General features: G+C 45.2%; 1 protein-coding gene across 3 annotated transcripts in view; it reads right to left on the bottom strand.

Moving 5' to 3' along the window:
- Window positions 1-331: 331 nt before the first annotated feature.
- Window positions 332-23,173, bottom strand: part of DCPS (decapping enzyme, scavenger) — a 61,106-nt gene continuing 38,264 nt past the window's right edge. For all 3 annotated transcript variants that reach the window (XM_030538147.1, XM_030538148.1, XM_030538149.1), the window contains 4 exons: window positions 21,499-21,644; window positions 12,338-12,451; window positions 4,707-4,817; window positions 332-773 (listed from right to left, as the gene is read on the bottom strand). In XM_030538147.1, coding sequence (XP_030394007.1) covers window positions 507-773; window positions 4,707-4,817; window positions 12,338-12,451; window positions 21,499-21,644 — 638 coding nt within the window. In that variant the 3' untranslated portion in view covers window positions 332-506. The remainder of the gene's footprint in view (window positions 774-4,706; window positions 4,818-12,337; window positions 12,452-21,498; window positions 21,645-23,173) is intronic.

Raw genomic sequence — 23,173 nt, 5'->3', positions numbered from 1 at the left:
TCCTAAGTGATAGGTCTGAGACCAGGGATCAATTGATAGCCTACAGGTTACATGGTCCTTAGATTAAAGATCAACAGTGCACCTCTGTTGGAGAAAGCCCTGCAGGTGACTCTGGGGTCAGGGGAAAAGACCTGGAAAGGGGCCAGGAAAACAGGATCTGATTTACAGAAATAAACCATCTCCGAAGAAAAGGACTGAAATTCTGCTGCGTTGGGAGCTTTATTTGATCCACTGCCCTGTGAATCGGCCCACCAGCTTCTAGTTTGTCATAAAAGTTAGGTGCCCCTTTCCACAGAGCACAGAGGACATGATTCCATGGGACACATGAATGAACAGTCTCTGCTCAAACAACATTTTATTGATAGAAATGCAGGGAACAGTTACTAAGGTGAGGGGGACGCAATCACGAGTCTTACAAAATTGAGTTTAAAAAAAAAGTCAAGGACAATAAAAATAATCCATACGTAAAAAGGTAGAAAACCAGTGCACTTCCAGTCCCTGAGATCTCAAGCTTTGCCTGCTTCCTGGAATTTCTTCAGCAAGGCTTCGTCTGCCCGGAGGGCAAAGGTCAGCGAACGCTTCTGGTAGTACTGGGGGTCGAGCTCCAGATTGTCAATAACGTCCGACAGGAGGTGAGCTCTCTCCACTGAGCAGCCTGGTGCATCGTAGCTCAGAGTGGTGAAATGCACATGCAGGTGGAAGTAGGATGGCTGGTAATGCAGGTAAATCCGCAGCTGGGAGCCAGCCACGCCAAAGCGCTTTAATATGGCTTCCTGGGGAAGAAAGGGTAGAGAATTTAATCTCCCAAATAATACACTGAAAAGTTTTAGCATCATATCCAAGGGCAGGGGATTGTCTAGGAACACACTGGTACATCCGAGGACCTAGCCCAGTCTCTTGTGACGGTGAATTAACATCAAGGGACAGCAATACTACTCCTTTTATCTGAAGATCTCAAAACATTCAGGAGAAACTTTCCAAATTATACGAAGGAATTCCTGAAATACAGCAACCTGTGAGGTGGAATATAAAAGCTGAGTTCATAGTGACGCTGTGGATTGTTTAGAACAGAAAGTGCACAATACCAGCTGAAACAGCACAGGGATGGGGATAAGATTTAGGTAGCAGAATGCAATGACTCAACTGGAATTTAGCCAGGACAACATGATTAATACTCCTGCTTTACAAAAAGTGCCATGGGACCTGTAATGACCATGAGGGATCTAGCCCTCAGTTCCAGGGCTTGTCTGAGAGTCACAGAAGATGAGGTTTTGGTTACACACTAAGGAACTTGTTCTCTGATGTTTTTACATATTTTCCCCTTCTCAGATTCCTGCAGAAAGGAACTGATGGACAGGGTCATGCAATACTAGATACTTGGCCGACAGTCCGTCCAGCTGTAAACCCACCGCTCGGTGGCTCTGTGAGAATTCTAACCCAGTGCAAACAAAGCATCCCAGTATCACGTACAGAGGAGCAGGGGAAAAGGGAGGGTAGGTCACGGTTTCCCCAACTAATCCGAAGATCACTGTGTGGGCAGTTTTGGCCAACACCCCACACACATAGTTGAGCCTAGTGGCAAGTATCCCCTCATGCATGTTATTCTCCAAGGCACATGCCTGCTCCAGCAGTGATCCCAAATCACCAGGCCCGTATGCCCAGGACACATCCTCATGGGTAGGAAAACAAAGTGTGCCTGCTCAGCACCTACCCAGCACAGGCAGAGAGGTAACTGTAGGCCAGATTCTGATCTCAACTTTGCCAGTATAAATCTGGAGCCACTCTACTGAAATCCCTTGAGTCTGTCCCCACAGGGTCACCCGTGAGACAGATCCAGAGCTGGCCCCATACAAGCCCATTTGCTGAAATGGGGGGTTGCGGAGCAGAAGGCTGCCTCCTTCCCATTAACTACCTCCATAATGAGGCCTGTTGGGTGTGGGGGCTGGATAACACACCCAGCATGTTTCCCCTTAACAGCGCATTCTCTCAGCTTTTATTGTTCCCCATTCCAGCCTAATTGCTCCAGTTTGCTGGGTGAGTTACAGGATCCTGTTACCAGTCGGTGTAATTAAAGCTATAAACAGTGGCAGTGAACTTGTCAGGGACCTTACAGCATGCTGCGCTCATGTGCTGGTTGGGAACACTAAGATGCCTCACCCAATCTTTTAATTAATCTCTGCTTTCCCCAGTGCAATTACTTCCTGAATTTCCAGTGCAATGAAGCGGAAAAAACTCAAGTCCCTGTTACTGAACATGCTGTATCATGGGCCTAGAAAGGTCATCAGGAGCAGAAAAACGGGCAGGAGTTTAGACACAATTTATTAATGCAGGGGACAAACCTCCTGCTTTACTCAGGAGAGTAACTGCCCCTCAACTCCAATGGGAAGTTTCTGCAGGGGTCACGGTAATAATGCTTAGCACCTCTACATCCCTTTGTATTCAGCGATTCCAAGGCCAGAAGGGACCCCTGGGATCATCTAGTCCGATCTCCTGTATGACACAGACTTGATTAAAAAAACCACCCCGTGATAGAAGACTCTACCACAACCCTTGGTGAGTAGTTCCAATGGTCAGTTACCCTCCCTTAATAATCTGTGTCTTAATTCTAGTCTGAACTTGTCTGGCTTCAACTTCCAGCCAGCCATTGGATCTTGTTAGACCTTTGTCTGATAGATTGAAGAGCCCATCATCAAATTTCTGTCCCCCATGTAGGTACTTACAGACTGTGATCATGTCACTCTTTAACTTTTAACATGTAACTCTTTAACAGACTCCAAGGCATGTTTCCCAATTCTTCTAACCACGTCACATATTACCTAGCGCATTTGTCAGACCCTGGCAAAGTAGGTATTATCCCCGTGTTGCAGATGGGGAAACTGAGGCACAGAGAGGGGAAGCCCATGATCACACAAGTGAGTGGCAAAAAGAAATAGAATCGCGTTGTCCTGACTCCCAGTCCCCTGTTCTAACCACCACCATCCTATTTTCCTCTCTAGAGCCAGGAGTTTCATATCTTGCAGCCATCCCGAGTTCAGCAATCTACAGAACAGCGGTGAGCTTTCTCCGATGGGCCCAGAGCTCCACTCTAAGTGCTAATGGCTCGAGCCAGAGCAGTTATAGTTACAGCGCTGGAAAGGAATGGAAGAGGAGCCTCATACAGCACATGCTAAAAACAGTCTCCGTAAAGGATTGACTTGGCTCTGGCTAAAAGTCCCAATTGCAAGTCAGACTGTGTGTTCAGACTTTAGCGCTCCAAGCCCAGGTGCCAAGAGGAAAAGGGTGTTTTCTTTTAAAAGAAGCGTCAGATTCTGCTCCAAAGAATGGGGAATGTCACAGCCCAGGTTACATCCACCGTCTCTCCATGGCTTTTCCACAGAGCCAGCTAATGCAGCGACTTGGAAACCAAGAGACAATATCAGGTGGGAGGCTGAATTCAGTCAAGATGGACGCTGCTGCTCTAGGCCCTGAGACTTTGAGTGTGAGCCCAGTCCAGCTTAGGATGAGCTGCTGGCATCAAAACTCAACATCCCAGCGTAAGAAATGCACTCGTCTGCCATGGAGAATCCTTGTCCTGCCTGCAATTCTGAAGCTGGAGGAACCTTTTGCTCTTCCTGGGTCATGTTCACAGAACCGAGAGCTGCAGAATGGGTTTGTCCCACGAGGAGGACACTGGCAAAGCTACGGTAGAGCACATTAGCCTTTGGAGCTCTGTGCTCTGACCTCAGGAGAGAAAGCAGGCTGGCAAGACAATCGAGACTCCCTGCTTATGTCCAATGGGAGCAGGGAGATGAAAGGGAGAAAACCAGAAAATGCTTCCCATGGCCCTAAAGAGACATGTTGCTTTCTTACGCACAGAGCCTTTATTACTGCCTGAAGCAGTTCAAGCAAGGCCCCTGTAACGAATCTGGCCTCTAGTGAATAAATCTTGCCTCACACTTAGATTTTATCTTTTTCCTTTGCTAGTTTCTCCCTCTAGCACAGAAGCACCACCAGGCGCATCATATACAGCGACACAACAGGCCTTCGGTGGTGCCCAGCAGGGCAGTCACATCTATGCATAAATTAATATTTACCGAACAATTTTCATCCCCAAGAGCTTCACAAATGGCACTCAGTATTACTGGAACCGTAGCCACCTCTGGGGTGGGTATGCAATAAAGGCAGAGCTATTTCAGACTGGATCCTTACACTTCTAAGCCACTTCCTCCACTTTGTGTTTCCATTTGGGTAGCAGCTGCTGTTTCTAACATCTGGTCTCACAGAAAGAGTCACTTTTCATTTTGTCAGTGACATCTGACTGCAGAAAATTAATCACAGTCAACTTACTGTCGCCAGCAGAATAGGTGCAGCTGGAGTAGGAAACTGTAAATGCAGGGCCGGGGTGTGTAGGGTGTGTGGGTATGAAACACTCCGGACAAAACCCCATGCGGAGAGACTGTGAACTCTGCTTGAGGCATATCAAGACACTTTCCAGTCTGCTCCCTGAGCAAACAGCTGTCATGACAGCCCAGGTCGACTCCCTAAAACCTCACTAGCGGGAAGCCAGCATCAGCAGGGTGAAATTGGTTGCTATTCCCTGCTGATGGGAAACAGAGGCAGTTCCCAAACTGATTTTCCACGAGTAAAACAGAGACCCCGATGGGTGTTTATATGCTAAGGTGACAGGGGCCATAAGAAGCCGGATAGATAAATGACATAACACCCACCTTCCCTTCGTGCAAGATGTTCCTCAGCAAAGGCAGGTGCTCAGCGGTGAGGTCTCGCAGTGACTTTATCCCCCGACGGTGGCAGATGGCTATCAAGTACAGGTCATCTAGCTGCAGAGACAGGACATGGTACCACCAAAATATTACATGAAAAGCATCAAAAGATTCTAGGTCTTAGAGCTTCACAGAAAATATAACTACACTAGTGCAGCTATGAAAGGAGTCTTGCCCCACGTTGGTAAGGACTGTTGTCATCCATCGCACTGCCACCTAGATTCAGCTGAATAGTATTTATGAAATAGGATACTAGATATCTTCCCCTCATATACTCAGACACGCTTCAAACCAAACGCACTGCTTCAGGTAGAATAAACAAACATATTTATTAACTATGAAAGGCAGATTTTAAGTGATTATAATGTCAAAGCATAACAAATTGGATTTGATCACATGAAATAAAAGCAAAACGCATTCTAAGCTGATCTTAACACTTCCAGTGCCCTTACAAACTTAGATGCTTCTCGCCACAGGCTGGCTGGTTGCCCTTCAGACAGGCTCTCCCCTTTGATCAGCGCTTCAAACGCTGGGTGGTGGTGTCTGTAGATGTAGGTGGAAAAGAGAGGAAGAGCACGGCAAATGTCTCTCCCTTTTATCATGTTCTTTCTTCCCTCTTGGATTTCCGCCCCCTTCAGGATCAGGTGAGCATTACCTCATCATAGTCCCAAACTGGCCAAGGGAAGGGGTGACTCAACTGAGAGTCCAACAGATCCTTTGTTGCGGCCCAGGCCAGTGTCTTTTGTTCCTGTGAGGCTGGGCTGGGTTTGTCACATACATGCCCTGATTAGGTGTGAACTGCCCCTCTGTTCCTGGAGAGTTTTGCCTGGGATTGTTTTAAGCCATGAGGCCACATTTTCAGCCTCATAACTATATACGTGAAATTACAACCTATAACATTACTATAACAACAATGGTCAGTACATCACAAGCCTTCCGAAGACACCCGACATGACAAACTTTGCACTGGATACCACACAGTCATTTTATAAGGATAAACATGGAGGTGAAGGGTTTTCCCCCAAGATACAGAGTGTCACAGTGACTCCCATTTTACAGCTGGGTAAAACGAGGCACAGACTTGCCCAAAGCCAGAGTGAGGCAATGGGAGAACTGGGAATAGAAGTCAGGAGCCTATATTCCCAGCCACTTGCTCGAAGCATTGTCTCCCTGCAGGACAAGAGAGCAACGTGTCCCCGTGAACAGATGATAAGAAGGAGATTTTTCTAAGAATTCAAAAGGGCAAAAGCCTAACTTTAGATTTCAAAATGGAAAGGTCTCATATGTTTCTGCTTGAATATTACAAACTGGGCCAGTTTCCAATCACTCTGATTCTCTAAATAACTCATCTCTCAAGAATTAATGAGTCGATTCACAATACCAGTATAGTGAGGCTACATCTCATCTACAAGATCGTCAGCCAGGCTTCCAGCATTGCCCAAGGTACTTGGTGAAACAAACATTTGATCACCCTTATGGACATAAGTCGTTATAAATGGAAAGAAACATTGGCTAGGTATTACATACAGGGTAACGCACATACACAGATGTTCTCTCAAGATTCTTATTGAGTTTCAAGGGCTGTACTGGCCATGAAATCCGTTGTAAAGTTCTGATTTGTCAGAACACACATGCATACTCTTATTATTATTTGTATTCCAGTAGCATCGAGAGACCGCAGCTGAAATTGGGGGCCCATATAGAGCCACACCTGAACCCCCATCTATATTCTGCATGTTTTCTGCCATGGGATGACAACACTTTACAGAACACAGCTTTTGTAGCACATTCAATCAGCTGCCCCGTGCTTCCAAAGCATCATCCTTCATGTATGTAAACATTCCCTTTCTGTAGGGTTCCACAGCTTGTGCTCCTTGTACTGAGTGAGCTACTCTCTAACGCACCTCCAACATGTTTGTACAGAACAAATAATTTAGATGTTTAAGATCCTCTCTGCTTTTTTGCTGTTAAAATAATTCCACCTGGCTATTCTGAAAGAGCAGATTATTTGAGAAGATGGCTCTAAAGATGCCTGCTCAGATACCCAAAGCATGACATTTCCAATTCCAAGGCACCAAGTGATTTTCGTTACTTGACACTTATTTATCATTCTCAGGCTGACCTAGTTAGCGTAGTGGGTTCACTTTATAGCTCCTAGACAAGACGGCATATTATCGAGGCTTATTAAAATCACCCTGGGCTCCCTATTGGACCTGGACTACAGAAGCAAAGTAAATCTCTCTCTTCTCCTTAGAACAACATCTGTATGTTGCTGTTTGAAATAAATAAGCCTGTTGCTAAAAAGCCTCTGGATGATGTAATGTACAACATTTCAGGCAACGCCTCAGGGCTCCTGTGGGTTTGAGAAGAAGTGAATGGTTAGAGAGATCTAAAACGGGCTGTTAGCAGCATGTTTAACTAGAACACATTCCTCCATGCAGGCCAAAAAAACAGCTACTGTATTTCCTAGGTATCAATTTGCTCCCATTATATATGGCCTGGTGATCCTGGAGGCGATCCTTCTAATCCAAACCTCAGCAGCTGAAATGGATGATTAGAGGCACTTCCTGCACTAGTTCAAACACTTGGAAAACTCAGCTAGTCTATGTGGGAATTCCCATTTCCCTGACATCACTGGGCTGGAACAGAACTTCACCCACAATTGCAATTTTGAAAGTTACAATTACACAGGGAGGTCTGTAGCTCTGCCCACTTGCCGCCCGTGCGGAGTGGTCAGAGCAAAGAGAATCATGCAGACGTGTAATAAATCAGTGGCCACATGGAGTTTGTAACCACCCTTTCCAGAGTGTGCTGTGGTCCAGAATCCCAGCTAACGTCAACCGGTGTGGTCTCACTGAAGTCAATGCAGCGGCACCGTTCAGAATCTGGCCCTATGACCGCTTAGGCTTTATAGATGTCAGCTAAACGCTGAACCTGTGTAAAGTCCAAATGCCATAACCATGGAATCTGCCCATTATCTGTAATCATACTGAGGCTTATAAACTCTGCGGGTCCCCAGCCACTAGAGAAACACACGATTACACACAACTGAGCAGGTCAAATTCTCCCCAGCAGAGCAATAGCCAGCATACCGCATGCCCACACTGTGGGAAAAGGTCACGCAATATGTACATTGCACAAACAGCTCCAGTCTTCTCTCTACACCCAGAGCATGCAATGTTTTGGAAGACTCTAGCCTTGCAGCAGATGCTGATGCTGAAGCCTGAAATCACAGTTCTAGATATCCAGCAAGAGCGTCACCTCCATTGCATTATTTAGGTGGGGGGTGGGGGAGAGATTGTGCAGAGTTCACATTTTGACAGCGAGGACTGTTAGCAGCTTCTGTTCGTTTTACTGAGGTCACCGACATTCAGAACCATTTCAAAGAGTAAACAAACAAACAAACAAGAATTCCTGCTGCAATCCACCAGCCTTAAATAATAAAAAGGTCCATCTGTGCGTCATCCTCAATTCAAGTGCAACGTTAGCGAAACAGAACCCTACTGAGCAGGCTTCTAAGTCCTAGCTCAAGAGATGCTTTGACAGCCCTACTGGGAGCCATGTGGAGCTGACGTAATTTAATTTAGTGGCCTAAGGCTCTGGGATGGAGCCTGCCACGTGTGCCAATTGGATGAGTCGAAATCAGACAGTTCAGATCAGATGAGTGCTTTGAAGAATCACTGCTGAAATGGCTGTTGTGACAGATAGCAAGTTTAATGCGATATACTCCTTGCAAGACTCGAGATGCATTGGAGTCCAATTCGTTCGCTGTTTTTCAGACTGTAATTTATTTATACCGGGTCTCTGTCTTCTCCTAGATATTCTCTCCTGACTGTACATCCCTGAACTTCCCACAAGTCAGCTGATCTGAAGTACATAATTCCGCTCTTTCCAGGGGCAAGACTATGAACTGCGTATGCAACCTGCTGACTGCACGAGACCATGAAGTGCACTGAAGTTTGTAACAAAGGCTCTAGGACGAGTGTTTTCTTTGTTCTCACTCTATTCTCTTCCTCCTACTTCTTAGGGGATGTCCCTATTGAAGCTGCATATTCTCAAAATAAAATAATTTAGTAGTTGTCTAATGCCAACCGTGTCCTAAGAATCTGAGGGCAATTTGCAATTCTAGAGTGACTTCCAGCCACGGACCCCCAGGTATCTTGCAGATGTTAATGAAACTAAACTTCACAATACCCCATGCAAGGTAGGCAATTGTTATCCCCATTTTAAATAACAGAGAGGGGCCAGAAACCCAAGCACTTTAGGAGCTCCTCCCCAAAATGTGCTGTCCAACTGGGCAGAAAGCAAATGAGAACACAAGTGCTCTAGCCAGGGAAAAGCAGGTGGAAGATGGTCCTGGGAAACCCAGGGAATGGAGATTAGACGAGTCCACTTTGAAGGCCCAGGGAGGTCGTGCAGAAGGAAGGAGGACAGGACAAAAACGGTTTGCCTATGGCACCAATACACGTGGGATGAACCTGACTTCAAATGGCCCAGTGCTTGGTCAAAGCCATTCACAGCCAGGGACCAATCCCTGGCTCGTACGGAGCCAAAGACAAAGTGTTCATCACACTTCCTGGACAGGTTCTCAGCTCTAGGGAGCGGCTGTGAATTCTGGGGGGATCTAGATACTGGAGATGGAATCTAACAGTCTCCTTGATCTTTTTATTGCTTCAGTGAATCATTAATTGAGGAAGCTCTTACATATATTTGACAGGTTTTTAAAATCTCAGCAGCAGCTCTGTTACCGACAATTTCCACACAGGCAGATCACTGAGCAGAAAGAGTCCGACGTCCTGTACTAGCCTCAAGCTTTCTAGCACCTGAAAAGAGCAGAGGCCAGAAGACAGAATTTGCATTTAAGAAACCAAACAGATTATCCTGTAGTTTTAAAGACAGCAGAGACCTGTGGGAAAGAATGGTATTTTACACATGCGAGTATTTGAGGATGAAATTGAAGGGCTCACACTGCTTGGCCTTCTGCTTGTTTTTTTTTAAATGAAGGAGTAGGAAAAAAGGAAAAACAATACACTCTAGGTATCACCTGGCCTAAATATCTGAACTGGTTCCAATGATGCTGACAAACTAATCTCTCTAGAGCAGAGGTTCTCAATCTTTTTCATTCTGAAGCCACCCCAACATGCTATAAAAACTCCATGGCCCAGCTGTGCTGCTATAACTGGTTTTCTGCGTATAAAAACCAGAGTTGGCATTAGGGGGTAGAAAGCAGGGCAATTGCCTGGGGCCCCAAGTGACAGGGCCCGCCCCCCCCAAAGCTACATTGCTCAGGCTTCAGCTTCAGCCCCAGGTGACGGGGCTCAGGGCCCTGGGCCCCAGCCCTATGTGGTGGGGTTCTGGCTTTCTGCCCTGGGCCCCAGCAATGCGGGCCCTGATTGGAGGCCCTCCTGAAACCTGCTCGAGGCTCCCAATGGGGACCCCTGGTTGAGAACCACTGCTCTAGAGACATTAGCACTTCTGATCGTTATCGGCACTTCTAATTCTGGCTGGAGTCACATGTTTCAGTTCTAGGGAACTAGAATTCATGCTTTTCTGAATTCCTACATGAAAATATTTTCAATGGGGGCCGGGGGATAGTTAATTACAAGTAGCACTTTTCATCTTGAGATCTCAAAGCACTTGTCAAAGATGGATAAGTATCACTATTCCCATTTTACAGATGGGGAAGACCAAGGCACAGAGATTAAGTGTTTTGCCCAATGTTGCACAGCAAGTCAGTGAAGAAGCCAGAAACAGGATCTCCCGACTCCCAGTCTGGTACACTATTTGCTGGACCACACTTGAATATAAGAGTATAAAGTTATATTGCAGCATTAACTCAGAGTGTTCATGAGTTATTTTCAGTCCTGGTCCATATGTTTTATAAAGTGGAACAACAGAAAGCCTTTCCCAGCTTAGCCTAGATAAATGTTCCGAGGATCAGAAACTCAAGGCAACATCCTGGTTCCACTGAAATGAATGGGAGTTTTGCCAATGATTTCAATGGAGCCAGGACTGCAACCTTGGAGTCTTGTTATTTTGAGCTGTAGGGTTTAAACTCCATTTATTTGGTCCCAGGCCTTGCAGTTTCTAGACCACAAAAGTACCACATTAAACGTATTTGGCATAAGAACCAATACATTTAGGATTATAGGTTGGACTAAGGTCTGTGAACTTCAAGATGTGCAAAAGAAGGAGTATTCATTCCATAAGGGGTTAAGTAGTTGCTTATGAGGTGACTGTGTGATACAAGCTATGACAGTAACCTTGATGCAAGTGCAAATAGTTAATACTCTAGAAAGAAGGAAAGTTAATTGCAGCAGTTAAAAGGGACACTGTCAGGTTGATTTATGTCTAATATTTAGGTTTACAAAAATGAGGTTTTACAAAATCTAAAAGTCAATAGAAATTTGTCAGGATAAACAAATAACTTTGGCTTTAAACACGCCCCAGCAATGTTTGCATAGGTGCAAAAGAACCAGAAAGTGAAGTTTATTAGTAAGTCACTAAACAAAAGTGAAACTGACCAGTCTGTTCTCATTGTCAAGTAGAGTGAAATGTAAAGTGTTACATTAATGATACATAATTAACTAACACCACCATTAGGGATAGCAATACAGTAACTCCTCACTTAAAGTCATCCTGGCTAACCTTGTTTCGTTGTTACGTTGCTGATAAATTTGGGAACATGCTCGTTTAAAGTTGTGTAATGCTGTCTTCTAACGGTCGTTTGGCAGCCACCTGCTGTGTCTACTGCTTGCAGGAAGAGCAGCCTGTTGCAGCTAGCTGGTGGGGGCTTGGAACAAGGGTGAACTGTAAGCCCCCTATCAGCTCCCCCCTCTCCTAAGTTCCCTGTGCAGCAGCTGCCTGCAGTTCAGCTGTGTCCCTCCCCCCACTGCCATGTGCTGCTCCTGCCCTCTGCCTTGGAGCTGCTCCCTGAGACTCCTGCTTGCTATGCCGGGGGGAGGGAAGGAAGAGGGGGGCTGTCAGGGTATCCCCTTCCCCCCTGCTCCGCTTACCCCATCTTCCATAGAGCAGGACTCAGTATGGAGGGAGCTTATAGCAGCTGCAAAAAGAAAATGAGCCTATCTCCCTCCATTCCTGCTGCCTTGCAGAGTGAGAGAGTTAACCTTTGAGGGCTCAGTCAATTGCTAGTTCATCATTTAGCGGTAAGAGAAATATCCCACCCTCTGACTCCTCCACCTCAACCAAGCTTCACAATAATCATCAGTGTGTACCAGTATTAAATTGCTTGTTTAAAACGTATAATCTCTGTATGTGTATATATATAATATAGTCTTTTGTCTGGTGAAAAAAATGTCCCTGGAACATAACCGTCTCATTTACATTAATTCTTATGGGGAAATTGGATTCGCTTAACATCGTTTCGCTTAAAGACGCATTTTTCAGGAACATAACGACAATGTTAAGTGAGGAGTTACTGTACATTTAATTTTTAAAACCTGCAGTTTTAATAATCTCAAGTGTTGTTAAAAATACAGCTAAGGAGGCTTCTTGTGTGTTGCTTTGAAACAGGCATTGTCCCTTTAAAGAGCCAGAGGATCAAATGAGAAGCTAACCTGTTTCTGATTCCATTTAAAATCTGGAATGAGAACGAAACCATTGAAAGAATCAGGGTTTTCGTGGATTATTCGATCAGCCTCAGCCGTCTTCTCCAGGATATTATACACCCACTGGAAGAAAGAAATACACAGTTTACAAAGACAGCAAACAAACAAATACTGCACCCTTCACCTCAAGATCTTAGATTAATTCAGATTCACTGCAAATGGAAGCTGCACTTGGATTTTAAAAAGGACCAAATAATTTTATGGCCAATACCATTTGTGGTTAATTATCCATGAAATAATCAAATATGCTCCACGGGATCAGCTGATCACTAGAGAGGTCAGGAGGGAATTTTTCACATATGTACAGCATTGCACAATTGACTTGATGAGTTATGGGGGATTTCTGCTTTCCTCTGAAGCATTGAGGGAGATTTAGGTTAGATATTAGGAAAAACAAACATGCTAACTGTAAGGATAGTTAGAACAGGGAGGTCATGAAATCGCCCACTGGAGGTTTTTAAGGACAGATTAGACAAAAACCTGCCAGGAATGGTCTAGGTTTACTTGGTCCTGCCTCAGCACAAGGGAATGGATTAGATGACCTGTTGAAGTCACTTCCAGCCCTACGCTTCTATGATTCTACACCTCTATCCTGATATAACGCTGTCCTCGGGAGCCAAAAAGTCTTACCATGTTAAAGGTGAAACTGCGTTATATCAAACTTGCTTTGATCTGCTGGAATGCACAGCCCCGCCCCCCTCCCCGAGCACTGCTTTACCGCGTTATATCTGAATTTGTGTTAAATCGGGTCATGTTATATTGGGGCAGAGGTGTATTAAGTATTGACCACTGCTGGAGATGTGATACTAGACTGAGATGGTTTAATCCAGTTTAGCAAATGCTACATTCCTGCATAAGAGAGCTTGGAAAGAACTATCCCTGACAGGATCATTGATGCTATGAAACAGAGATTGCTGAAGCACAGCCATTTAACATGGTTGGGAAGAGTCTATCTATGGTATTAAATGTTAAATCTAAGGGTATATCTACACAGCAATTAGACACCCGTGGCTGGCCCATTCTAGCCAACTTGGGCTTGAAGGGCTTGGCCCGTGGGGCTGTTTTATTGCAACGTGACTTCTGGGCTCGGGCAGGAGCCCAGGCTCCAAGAACTTGCAGCAATGAAACAGCCCCTCAGGCCAAGCCCCATGAGCCTGAGTCAGCCGGCACAGGCCACCTGTGGATTTGGCTTTGCTGTGCAGATGTACCCTAAAAGATTTGGAACAGGCACTCTTCTCTTATTGTGAGTTTATACAGCATGTAACACAATGGGGCTCTGATCCTGATTGGAGGCTACCACAATAATAATTCAAAAGACTGCCAGTCGCCACAGAAAATATGGTGGGTTCTAATATGGTTTGCTCCTGCCTGTATGTCTGGACCAACCTATTTTAAAATCAGGTTAAAAAAAAAAGTGCATTTGCCCTGGCTTTAAACAAATTTTGATCCATCCACCCAGGCTATACCAAATGGTTATAACACAGCTTCAACACGGTTAGTTTTGCAGGGTAGACAGGTTCTGTTAGTGCTACTATCCATGGTCAATGTTTGATGTCATGGTCATTCCCATTAATTTCTCTTTAAGAAGGTTTGCAATATGGTACGTGTACGCATGCATGCTCTGTTTTGCTAAATGACTCCATGGTAGTTTTGCTTGCACATGACACCTTCAGTAAATAATCTGTAATAAGAACAGTGCTTTAAAAAGAGAGCTGGGATCTCATCACAGCAAGACTCGGCTCAGAGACAGAGGTAGTGAAGCAGGAATCTTGACTTTATTAAGGCTTTTGATACTGCCTCGCATGACCTCATAAACAAACTAGGGAAATACAGTCTAGATGGAGCTACTAGAAGGTGGGTGCATAACTGGTTGGAAATCCATTCCCAAAGAGCAATTATCAGTGGTTCACAGTCCAGCTGGGAGGACATATTGAATGGGGTCCAGCAGGGATCGGTCCTGGGTCTGGTTCTGGTCAATATCTTCATCAGTGATTTGGATAATGGAATAGAGAGGACACTTATAAAGTTTGCAGAGGATACCAAGCTGGGAGGGGTTGCGAGAGCTTTGGAGGATAGGATTAAAATTCAAAACAATCTGGACATACTGTAGAAATTTTCTGAAGTAAATAGGATGAAATCAACAAGGACAAAGAGGTTTTTAAGGCCCAGCTTCACAAAGCTCTGGCTGGGATGATTTAGCTGGGGTTGGACTAGATGACCTCCTGAGGTCTCTTCCAACCCTAATCTTCTATGATTCTATGAATTGCAAAGTACTCCACTCAGGAAGGAACAATCAATTGCACATACACAAAATGGGAAATGACTGCCTAGGAAGGAGTACTGCGGAAAGGGATCTGGGGGTTATAATGGATCACAAGCTAAATATGAGTCGACAGTGTAACACTTGCAAAAAAAAAAAAGCAAACATCATTCTGGGATGTATTAGCAGGAGCGTTGTAAGCAAGACAAGAACTTCTCTGCACTGATAAGGCCTCACCTGGAGTACTGTGCACAGTTCTCGGTGCCAGATTTCAGGAAAGATGTGGACAAATTGGAAAAAGTCCAGAGGACAGCAACAAAAAAAAAAACTTCCTAACTGTCAGGGCAGCTAAGCACTGGAACCAATTACCTAAGGAAGGTTGTGGAATCTCCATCATTGGAGTTTTTTAAGAACAGGTTAGACAAGCACCTGTCAGGGATGCTCTAGTTATTACATAGTCCTGCCTTGAGTGCAGGGGATTGGACTAGATGACCTTCTGAGGTCCCTTCCAGTCCTATGATTCTATGATCCACCAAGGCCCGAGGTTTCCTGCAGTCCCAGGAAATCGATCATGGGACACATGGTGGTATCTGCTGAGCCCCATCCTTCCTCCCATTTCCCAGCCAACATGCCATGGGGCTAATTCCATGATTAATAAAATGTGAACTGCCTTTGAAAACACTACCTCCTCACAACTACAGCTGAACAGCCACCTTACTGAGAAGAGGGAGCAAAGAACACATCTTAGATCCAAGCAGAGAAGATATTACCATGTCCTTCTATTGCGTTTTATACAAGGACCATAGGTCTCGTCACCAGCATCTCAACCTCTACCAGTGAGGCATTAGCCCCATTTTATGGGGAGGAAACGGAGGCACACAGAAGTGATGGGACCTCCCAAGACTGAAAGCAAGTCAGCGCTGGGAATAGCACTGTTGTAATAATTGGAGCCTGACAGGCCTACCCCAATTGTGAGCCCAGCGGTGGGAAAATGGCTACAAGTTTATAAAATCACCGTTCCAATCACCGATAACAACGGTTGCTGGGGAAAAGTACAAAAGGAAAACTCCGTTAGTCCAAACTAAAAGCTTTGTTGATGTAACTCAAGGACTGCATTAAGATCACCCTGGTACACAGGAGTGTGGGACCAGAAGCCAATGGACTAACATTTGTTGTGGATAGAAATTAGTGGTGGACAAAACAATGAGGGGATGGGCTATTCCACCCACCATTCCTTTTTCAGGGCCTTAAAAAATCCTAGAAGCTGCCTGGAAAGGGGTGAACCAAACGAGGCAAGTTTTGGCATCATGGCTGCCACCCCCAGCAACTTCTGGGGTCCCAGGATCCAGCGTGACACTCCTAGACCTTCATCATCCTGATCCTGAAAAGTGTCTTGCCTGACTGGGCCAGAGACAGCGACACAGGGATCATTGCCACCTCCTACGGCTCCAGCTACATTCCAAACACCACCTGGCACGAGACACTTCGGATCCTGCTGTCGCCCGCTCTTTCATGTGTCATTTTTCCTTCTCCGTTTTATTTCTTCTCTTTCCAATCGCTCTTTTTTTTGCCTCCTGCTTAATAAGAGTCTGGCTTAGCCAGCCAAAACTGCACATTTTGCAACACACTGGGCCTGTGACTGGAAAGGCGAGTAAAAACAATACCTACACAGCCTCAGGCTGCTACAAGTTTGCCAGATCTTGGAGTGGTTGATAAGACCCATGTGCTGTACCTGTGTTTCTCCAGCAGTGAGACTGCAAGCAGAACATCAGAGACAGAAGCTGCATTTTCTACCTTGGTTATGCTTTTCTTTCCCTTAGTGTGTGTGTTGGTCTTGTTTCAGCTTAATTTTTTTACACCCTTATTTTGTCTGCTCTGCTGGTTTCAACAAGAGGAAGAAGATGAGAGACTGCAGTATTAACAGTGGATGGCTAGGGTATATCAGAACTACGTTGTGAGACCTCTCCCAGTTTACATCAGAGGTGCCTTGGTTACGCTGCTTTCCCAGGAGGATAGCACAACTGACGAGTGCAGACTGGAATATATACAGTTCATACAGTCACAACAGAGAGGGTTTATTCTAGTCTAGGGCCAACAGCAGAAAAGTCCAGGTCGCTTACAGTCATCAGTGCAAAAACATGGAGAAAAATGTTTGCTTTAGAAAGTTACAACAATCTACACCAGAGGTGGGCAACCTTTCAGAAGTGGTGTGCCGAGTCTTCATTTATTCACACTAATTTAAGGTTTCGCATGCCAGTAATACATTTTAACGTTTGTAGAAGGTCTCTTTCTATAAGTCTATAGTATATAACTAAACTCTTGTTGTATCTAAAGTAAATAAGGTTTTTAAAATGTTTTTAAACATTCATTGAAAATTGAATGAAAATGCAGAGCCCCCCCGGACTGGTGGCCAGGACCCGGGCAGTGTGAGTGCCAATGAAAATCAGCTCGCGTGCCGCCTTCGGCAGTCGTGCCATAGGTTGCCTACCCCTGATCTACACAAACATCCTCTTGTTTTCTCCCAGCTAATAAAGGCCTATTGCATATGATAGGTGTTGCAGTTTGATGATGCTGGCATGAGAGCTGAAAACTGTAGCAAACAAAAGGATATGAGACAGGAGAGTAATTGAGAGCACATTGCAGCCTGCAAAGTGACCTCTCTCACTAGATGCAAAGAAGCCCAACCATGTTCAGCTGTAGATGATTAGAAAACAAACATCAACCACTTCAGTGCTGGGTAGGGTAGTAGAGAAATGTGGACAACACCTCTGGCTGCCCTGGGTACCAGGTACAACACTGATGATGCCACAACACCCCAATGAGAGATCAGCACTTTAGAGCAGTGGTTCCCAAACTTTAACAACCTGTGAACCCCATTCACTAACATGTCAAGTCTCGCGAACCCCCTCCTAAAAATGAATATTTCCAGGGATTTTCTCCTTTACCTGAGTATAAATTATAAAAGCAGTGATCTTGGAAATATAACATTGTTTTTTCTGTCATGCTTATTACACTATTTATTAATAATTACAGTGTTTTTATTACGTTATGAAAATGGCAACACTCTTCCAAGATCTCACTTTTGTAGCTTGTAGCACTTTGAATAAGCCTGTTATAAGACAAGGCTCCTATGTTTCACCAAAGAGTATCAGATGTGAAACAGCACAGAAGGTATTTAAGAAGCCAACTCAAAGAGTTCCTCCTACACAGGCATTCAGGAATGAGCAGTCCAGGCAAACAACAAAGCTTAAACTTGTTCTTCATAATAATTTCTAAAACAAAACCAAGCTGCCTATTTAATTTTAAAAACAGGGAAAAATAGCCACCTCCCTTTCCATTTCTTGTAAGGAGTCCTGAAGTTTAAATCTCCGCAGCGTGATAGAGATGCTTGCTTTGATCTGCTTAGCTCTTGGAAGTCCAGGGGCTCCAGGCCCCGAGAACCCCCTGTAACATTTTGCAAACTCCCAGGGGTTCACGACCCCGTTCGGGAACCACTGCTTTAGAAATAACCTTTCTCTAACCTATTGCCTCAATGGACCCTCACCTGTGGTCCTACGGCAGGGCATGCAACTCCCTCATCAGGAATCAGCCCAGGCAACTTCACAAAGGAAAACACATGGAGGCTGCAGCAAAGAGGGTTAGGAACAGTTTGGATTGGGGGCTGGGTTTGATTTTATACCAGCTGCTGTTCAGATTAGACAGAAGTTAATTACTATCATCACTTTTAACGCACTTTTCAAAGCCCTACGCAAATATTACCTAATTAGAGTCAATGTCGCATTTCCGGAATAATTACTCCCACTTCTGTGCAATCAGCGTAAGTTGGTCTCAGCAGACTAGTAGAATTGTTTTCCTCGACCCTGCAAAGCTCAGAAGTGTGATGGCAAGAGGAGCTGCTCAGTCAGAAGGCGAGTAAGAAAGGAGAACAAACCCCTTGCTCCAAAGGACCAAAAAAATAAAAAAAATCTAAAGAGACAGAAACCATCCAAAATGGTGGGTTTGCGGACACTCGAGAGAGTATTTCTCTGCCTCTGGTGACCAGCATCCTCGCACAGAATTGAATTTTTCCACATGACATATTCTAATGGTAAGTTAGAAACTCGGGGGTTCAGAGCTTGTTTTGAAATAGTAACATAAAGGATCAACAATGTGTTGCGAGGAAGCAAATCAAGAAGGATTACAATGCCTCCCGTTTCTAAAACACTTTTCTTTCCGAAAGAGCCCAAAAAATTTGAACTGAACAGCGAAAAGGCAGCCGCCTCTCGAACAGAGGGCAGCAACAACCCGCCGGGCAGCAAACTACCTCACTAGAGGGATGATGAGGGATTTTGGACAGGCAATTGCAGCAAACCCTGTCTCCTGAAAAGAGTCAGGGGGATTTCAGCGTCCAGCCACAGCACGGGTGTTTAGGGCCTCATCTGAAAGAGCCGTGCACAGTAAACTTCAAGCACTCAATTGTTATCCGTATTGCACGGGGAGTACAGATCAGGAACCGACCGTGCTAGGGGCTGTACAAATACAGAACAAGAAGATAGGCTGTAAGCTCTTTAGGTCAGGGACAAGGGACAACAGCTGGTTACAGACACAGAGAGGCGTACAAGGAAACAGTAAGGCAATATCAATCTATATGCCGGGAAGCGGTTTCAGAACACCAGCAGCTTAACTGTTGTCAAGTTTTTTGTAGGCATCACAGGCAAGGAGAGTTTTAAGGAAAGGGCCTTAGAGAGAAGACACGTCATTTGTGTTTGGTATGCTGGTAAACGGGGAAGCCGTGGAGATTTGCAAAGAGAGGGGCGATGTTTACACCAGTATTATGCAGGCGGAATGGGCAAAATTTACACATAGCCCTCTCTAGAGCCTCACATCCAGGTTAAGATGAAGATGATGCCTTGGTTATGGTCTTGAGCGACAGGGAAGACGATGGTGGTGTCCGTGGTGACTCTGAAAGGAAGTAAGGGAGAGGGCTTAGAGTGAAAGATTAAGAGCTCAGGGCTTATCAACATTACAGCGCTGTAGCGCTTAGCGAAGATGCTACTTACACTAAGAGCTTCTCCCACCGGTGTAGGGACTCCACCTCCCGAAGAAGTGGTAGCTGTGTCAACGGGAGAAGCCCTCCTGTCAACATAGTGCTGTCGACGCAGGGAGTTAGGTCAATAATAACTGTGCTCAGGGGTATGGATTTTCCACATTCCTGAGCAACACAGTTATACCGACATATGTTTGGAGCGTAGATTAGGGCTCGGACTTAGCTACATTGAGCTTAAGCTAATGGCTGGACATCCACGAGAATGTGTCAGAGACACAGGGCAAGGTTTGAGTTTAGACACAAGGAGAGAAACCCAGCACAGAGAAGCAGATGTGAGAGCCATCGACAGAGACAACAGCTGAATTTAAGTTTGCATATGAGATTACCCAGAGATCAGGTGCAGAGGGAGAAGAGAAGGGACCAAGGACAGAGCCCTGTGAAACCTCCCCCAAACCTGAAAGCTGGAGGGGGATAAGGAGGATCCTGCAAAGGACACACTGAAGGGGGGAGTAGAGAAGTAGGAGGAGAATTAGGAGAGGACAAAGTCAAGAAAGCCAAAGGAGAACAAGATAGCAAGAAGCAAAGCTTGTCAATGGTATCATAAACAGCTGACAAGTCGAGGAGGAGGATGATAGAATATTGGTTCTGAACTTTGGCCCGGAAGAAGGCATTAGCAAGTTTGATTAGAGGGGTGAAGAGGGAAGGAGCTGGAATCAGAGGAGAGGAACTAAGACAGGGAATTACAGACAGTGTGTTCAATGAGCTTGGAGATGAACAATAGAAGGGAGATGGAAATAGCTGAAGAGGCAAGAGGAGCTAAGGGTATGGTTCGGTTTTTTGAAAGATGGGAGAAAAATGTGTATATTTGCACTGTGAAGGGAAAGAACCAGAAGGGAGTGGGAGGTTAAAGTGAAGGTAGGGGATGAGAGTGGAGGTTAGGGAGATCAAGATATGGGATGGGATCAATGAGGCGGGTCGAGAAGTTAAAGGAGAACAGATGAGAAACTTTTGTATCAATGATGGGAGGTGAAGGAGGAGGGAGGGGTAAGAGGGAAAATGGGGAAGGTGGCCAGAAAGGAGGTGATATCACAATTTATCTCCCTTGAGCTGAGCCTGCCAGGATCTGATCCTGCGAGTAGAGGAGCTCATGATCTGATATTTTCAAGAGCTCACCTGTGCAAATCAGCGCAAGCTGACAAAGGCAGCAGATTGCCAGAGTGCTGCTTCTGCTCCTAAGACTTCCACAAATTCAAGTTTTCTTGTAGATATTTGGCTCAAAGACAACTTTTTATTTCTGGTTTGTTTATCTGAAGAGCACGATGGGACATCTGCTGTAACATCATTAAGTTTGTCTCACACTTTGCAATTTTAATCATCAATGATATGTGCTCCCATATGCACAGCTAGCAAGATGGTGAGAGAGAGACATCAGAAGTTATTGAGAGAGAGAGAGTATACAGAAATTTCAGACTCAAGGTAGCTACCAAGCTAGGGAAAAATTCTCTGGATTAGAAGCCAAGGGCAACCAAATTTGGGTTGAACATATGATGTCTGACAAACTGACAAGCAGCCAACCAATACTGTAAGGTTTTGGGTGTATCAACCTTTTCCCCGTCCTTAACTTCGGGGTTACTCCAAATCTACATCAATCCCATCCAGACTGGAATCTGGTCTTATTTATTCAAACTCAGCAGCTAGTGCCACACAAACTAGAACACAGGGGACTATGCCATTGTCCAAAAGGCTCACCCTCACAGACAGTCTTAGAAAAACAGCTGGATGCCCCAGATAATACTGGGCCACAGAGGCAAGAACCTACCGTACCTGGATGCTGAAGCTCTGGGATTGTATGAAGGGCAGCGTAATGTTCCTGTAATCCTCCCCAGTTTCGCGGATGAGATACACCTCTTGGCGCAGATATTTCTGAAGGTGTTTCTCAGTGGCTGGGTACACCACGGTGGTTTTTATCTCTGAAAAGAAACACGTATAGCAGTGTTATAATCAAGAGAGACTAAAACTAAATTACGTCCTGTCACTGACAAATTATTTCTCATTTTTAATCAACATTGTGGTAGCAGATTTCAGAAATTACTTCGAAGGTAGTGGGAGATTTGCATAAATAACGCAGGAGCACTATGCCCGAGAGCTCATACTGCTCATTTGCATCAAGAAAGGTTCCCAGAACCCAGATGCTGAAGATAATCAGTTGATAAAACCAAGAGTGCATATTTCCAGCGTAGGCGGGAAGGGAACACATAGGTGAAAGTATTTTTACACACAGTGGCATAAAAAGCAGCAGCCTGGATTTATGCAACCACTTCCAAGGCAACAGCTCTCAAACAATCACCAATCAGACGAATAAAATTAATACAACAGCACTGCACAGAAAACAGTCGTGTATCCGGAAGTGGATACACACAGCAGGTGGTCAGTCTAGAATCCCTCATTTTTTCTTTCGGCCAGATTGAGCTCAGGTTTCTGCTGGTGGAAATCCACCTAGGGAGCACTGGAGGTGAAAAGGCCACCTGGGAGGGAAGTCTGCAGCAACAGAGAGTGGTCACCATCTCCACTCCATAGGGCACAACAAAAGGAGGCATGACATGAACAGCTGCAGCATGTCCCCATTCTGCACATCATCACAGCAGCTTCAAACAGCAGGGCACCTATGAAATCTTACACCCCCTGACCCACTAAAGCTGCCCACCCTCAACCACACGGGAAGGGATGCGGAATAAATGCCTGGAACTCTCTCGCCTCCCAGAGGGAAGGCAGAGATTGCAGGGGGATGTAAATTACCCTTCCCTTTTGTGAACCTGGCCTTTCCAGAGCCAGGACCTGCAGGCTGCACTTGAATGGAATTGGAGGGAAACTCGTGATCTGTTTTGACCCCGGGGTACAGCACTCCAGAGTCACAAATATTTATGCTACACCAATGGCTCCCAAGCTTTTTAGCCTAAGATACTGGCTGTAGGAGGAGTGCCTGCAGGTCCCTCTCTAGCTTAATGAGGGGCCTCTTTGCCCTCTGCTGTCCGCTTACCAATCAATAGTCCTTGCTCAAACTTGGCAATGCCTTCACATTCTCCCCAAGGCTGAGGGTTTACAACTGGCTGGAAAATTTATTCAAACTGTCTGTCATTGAACAGATTTTAAATCAGAGAAAAGAAACCCAGGCTGGGGTCTCCTGAGCTCAGGTTTATTTATCGTTACTTCTGTAACGCAAAAACTATTCCATATTTACACAATAAAAAGCACAAATGCCCTGAGCGCCTTTGCAAACTGATCATGGACAACTGGGTTAGTGAGCTGGGGAAAGCCAGAGCAATTTTGAATGAGTTTCTCTCACCTTCAGGTGCATGAACAGTTCAAACCCAAACCCTGGTGAATTTTAGTAAGGATTGGCTTGATTGCATACTCCGGGCTACGCTGGCCTGGCTCTGCTCAGGTGTGCCCATCACAGGATACAGAATCCATGGAGGAACTTCAAGGGATTGTAGAGCTG

Source organism: Gopherus evgoodei, chromosome 19 (assembly GCF_007399415.2).
Source record: "Gopherus evgoodei ecotype Sinaloan lineage chromosome 19, rGopEvg1_v1.p, whole genome shotgun sequence".
In the NCBI taxonomy this organism is placed as follows: Eukaryota; Metazoa; Chordata; order Testudines; family Testudinidae; genus Gopherus; species Gopherus evgoodei.
The sequence above is the reverse complement of the archived record's forward strand: the minus strand, read 5'-3'. Positions and strand labels throughout refer to the sequence as shown.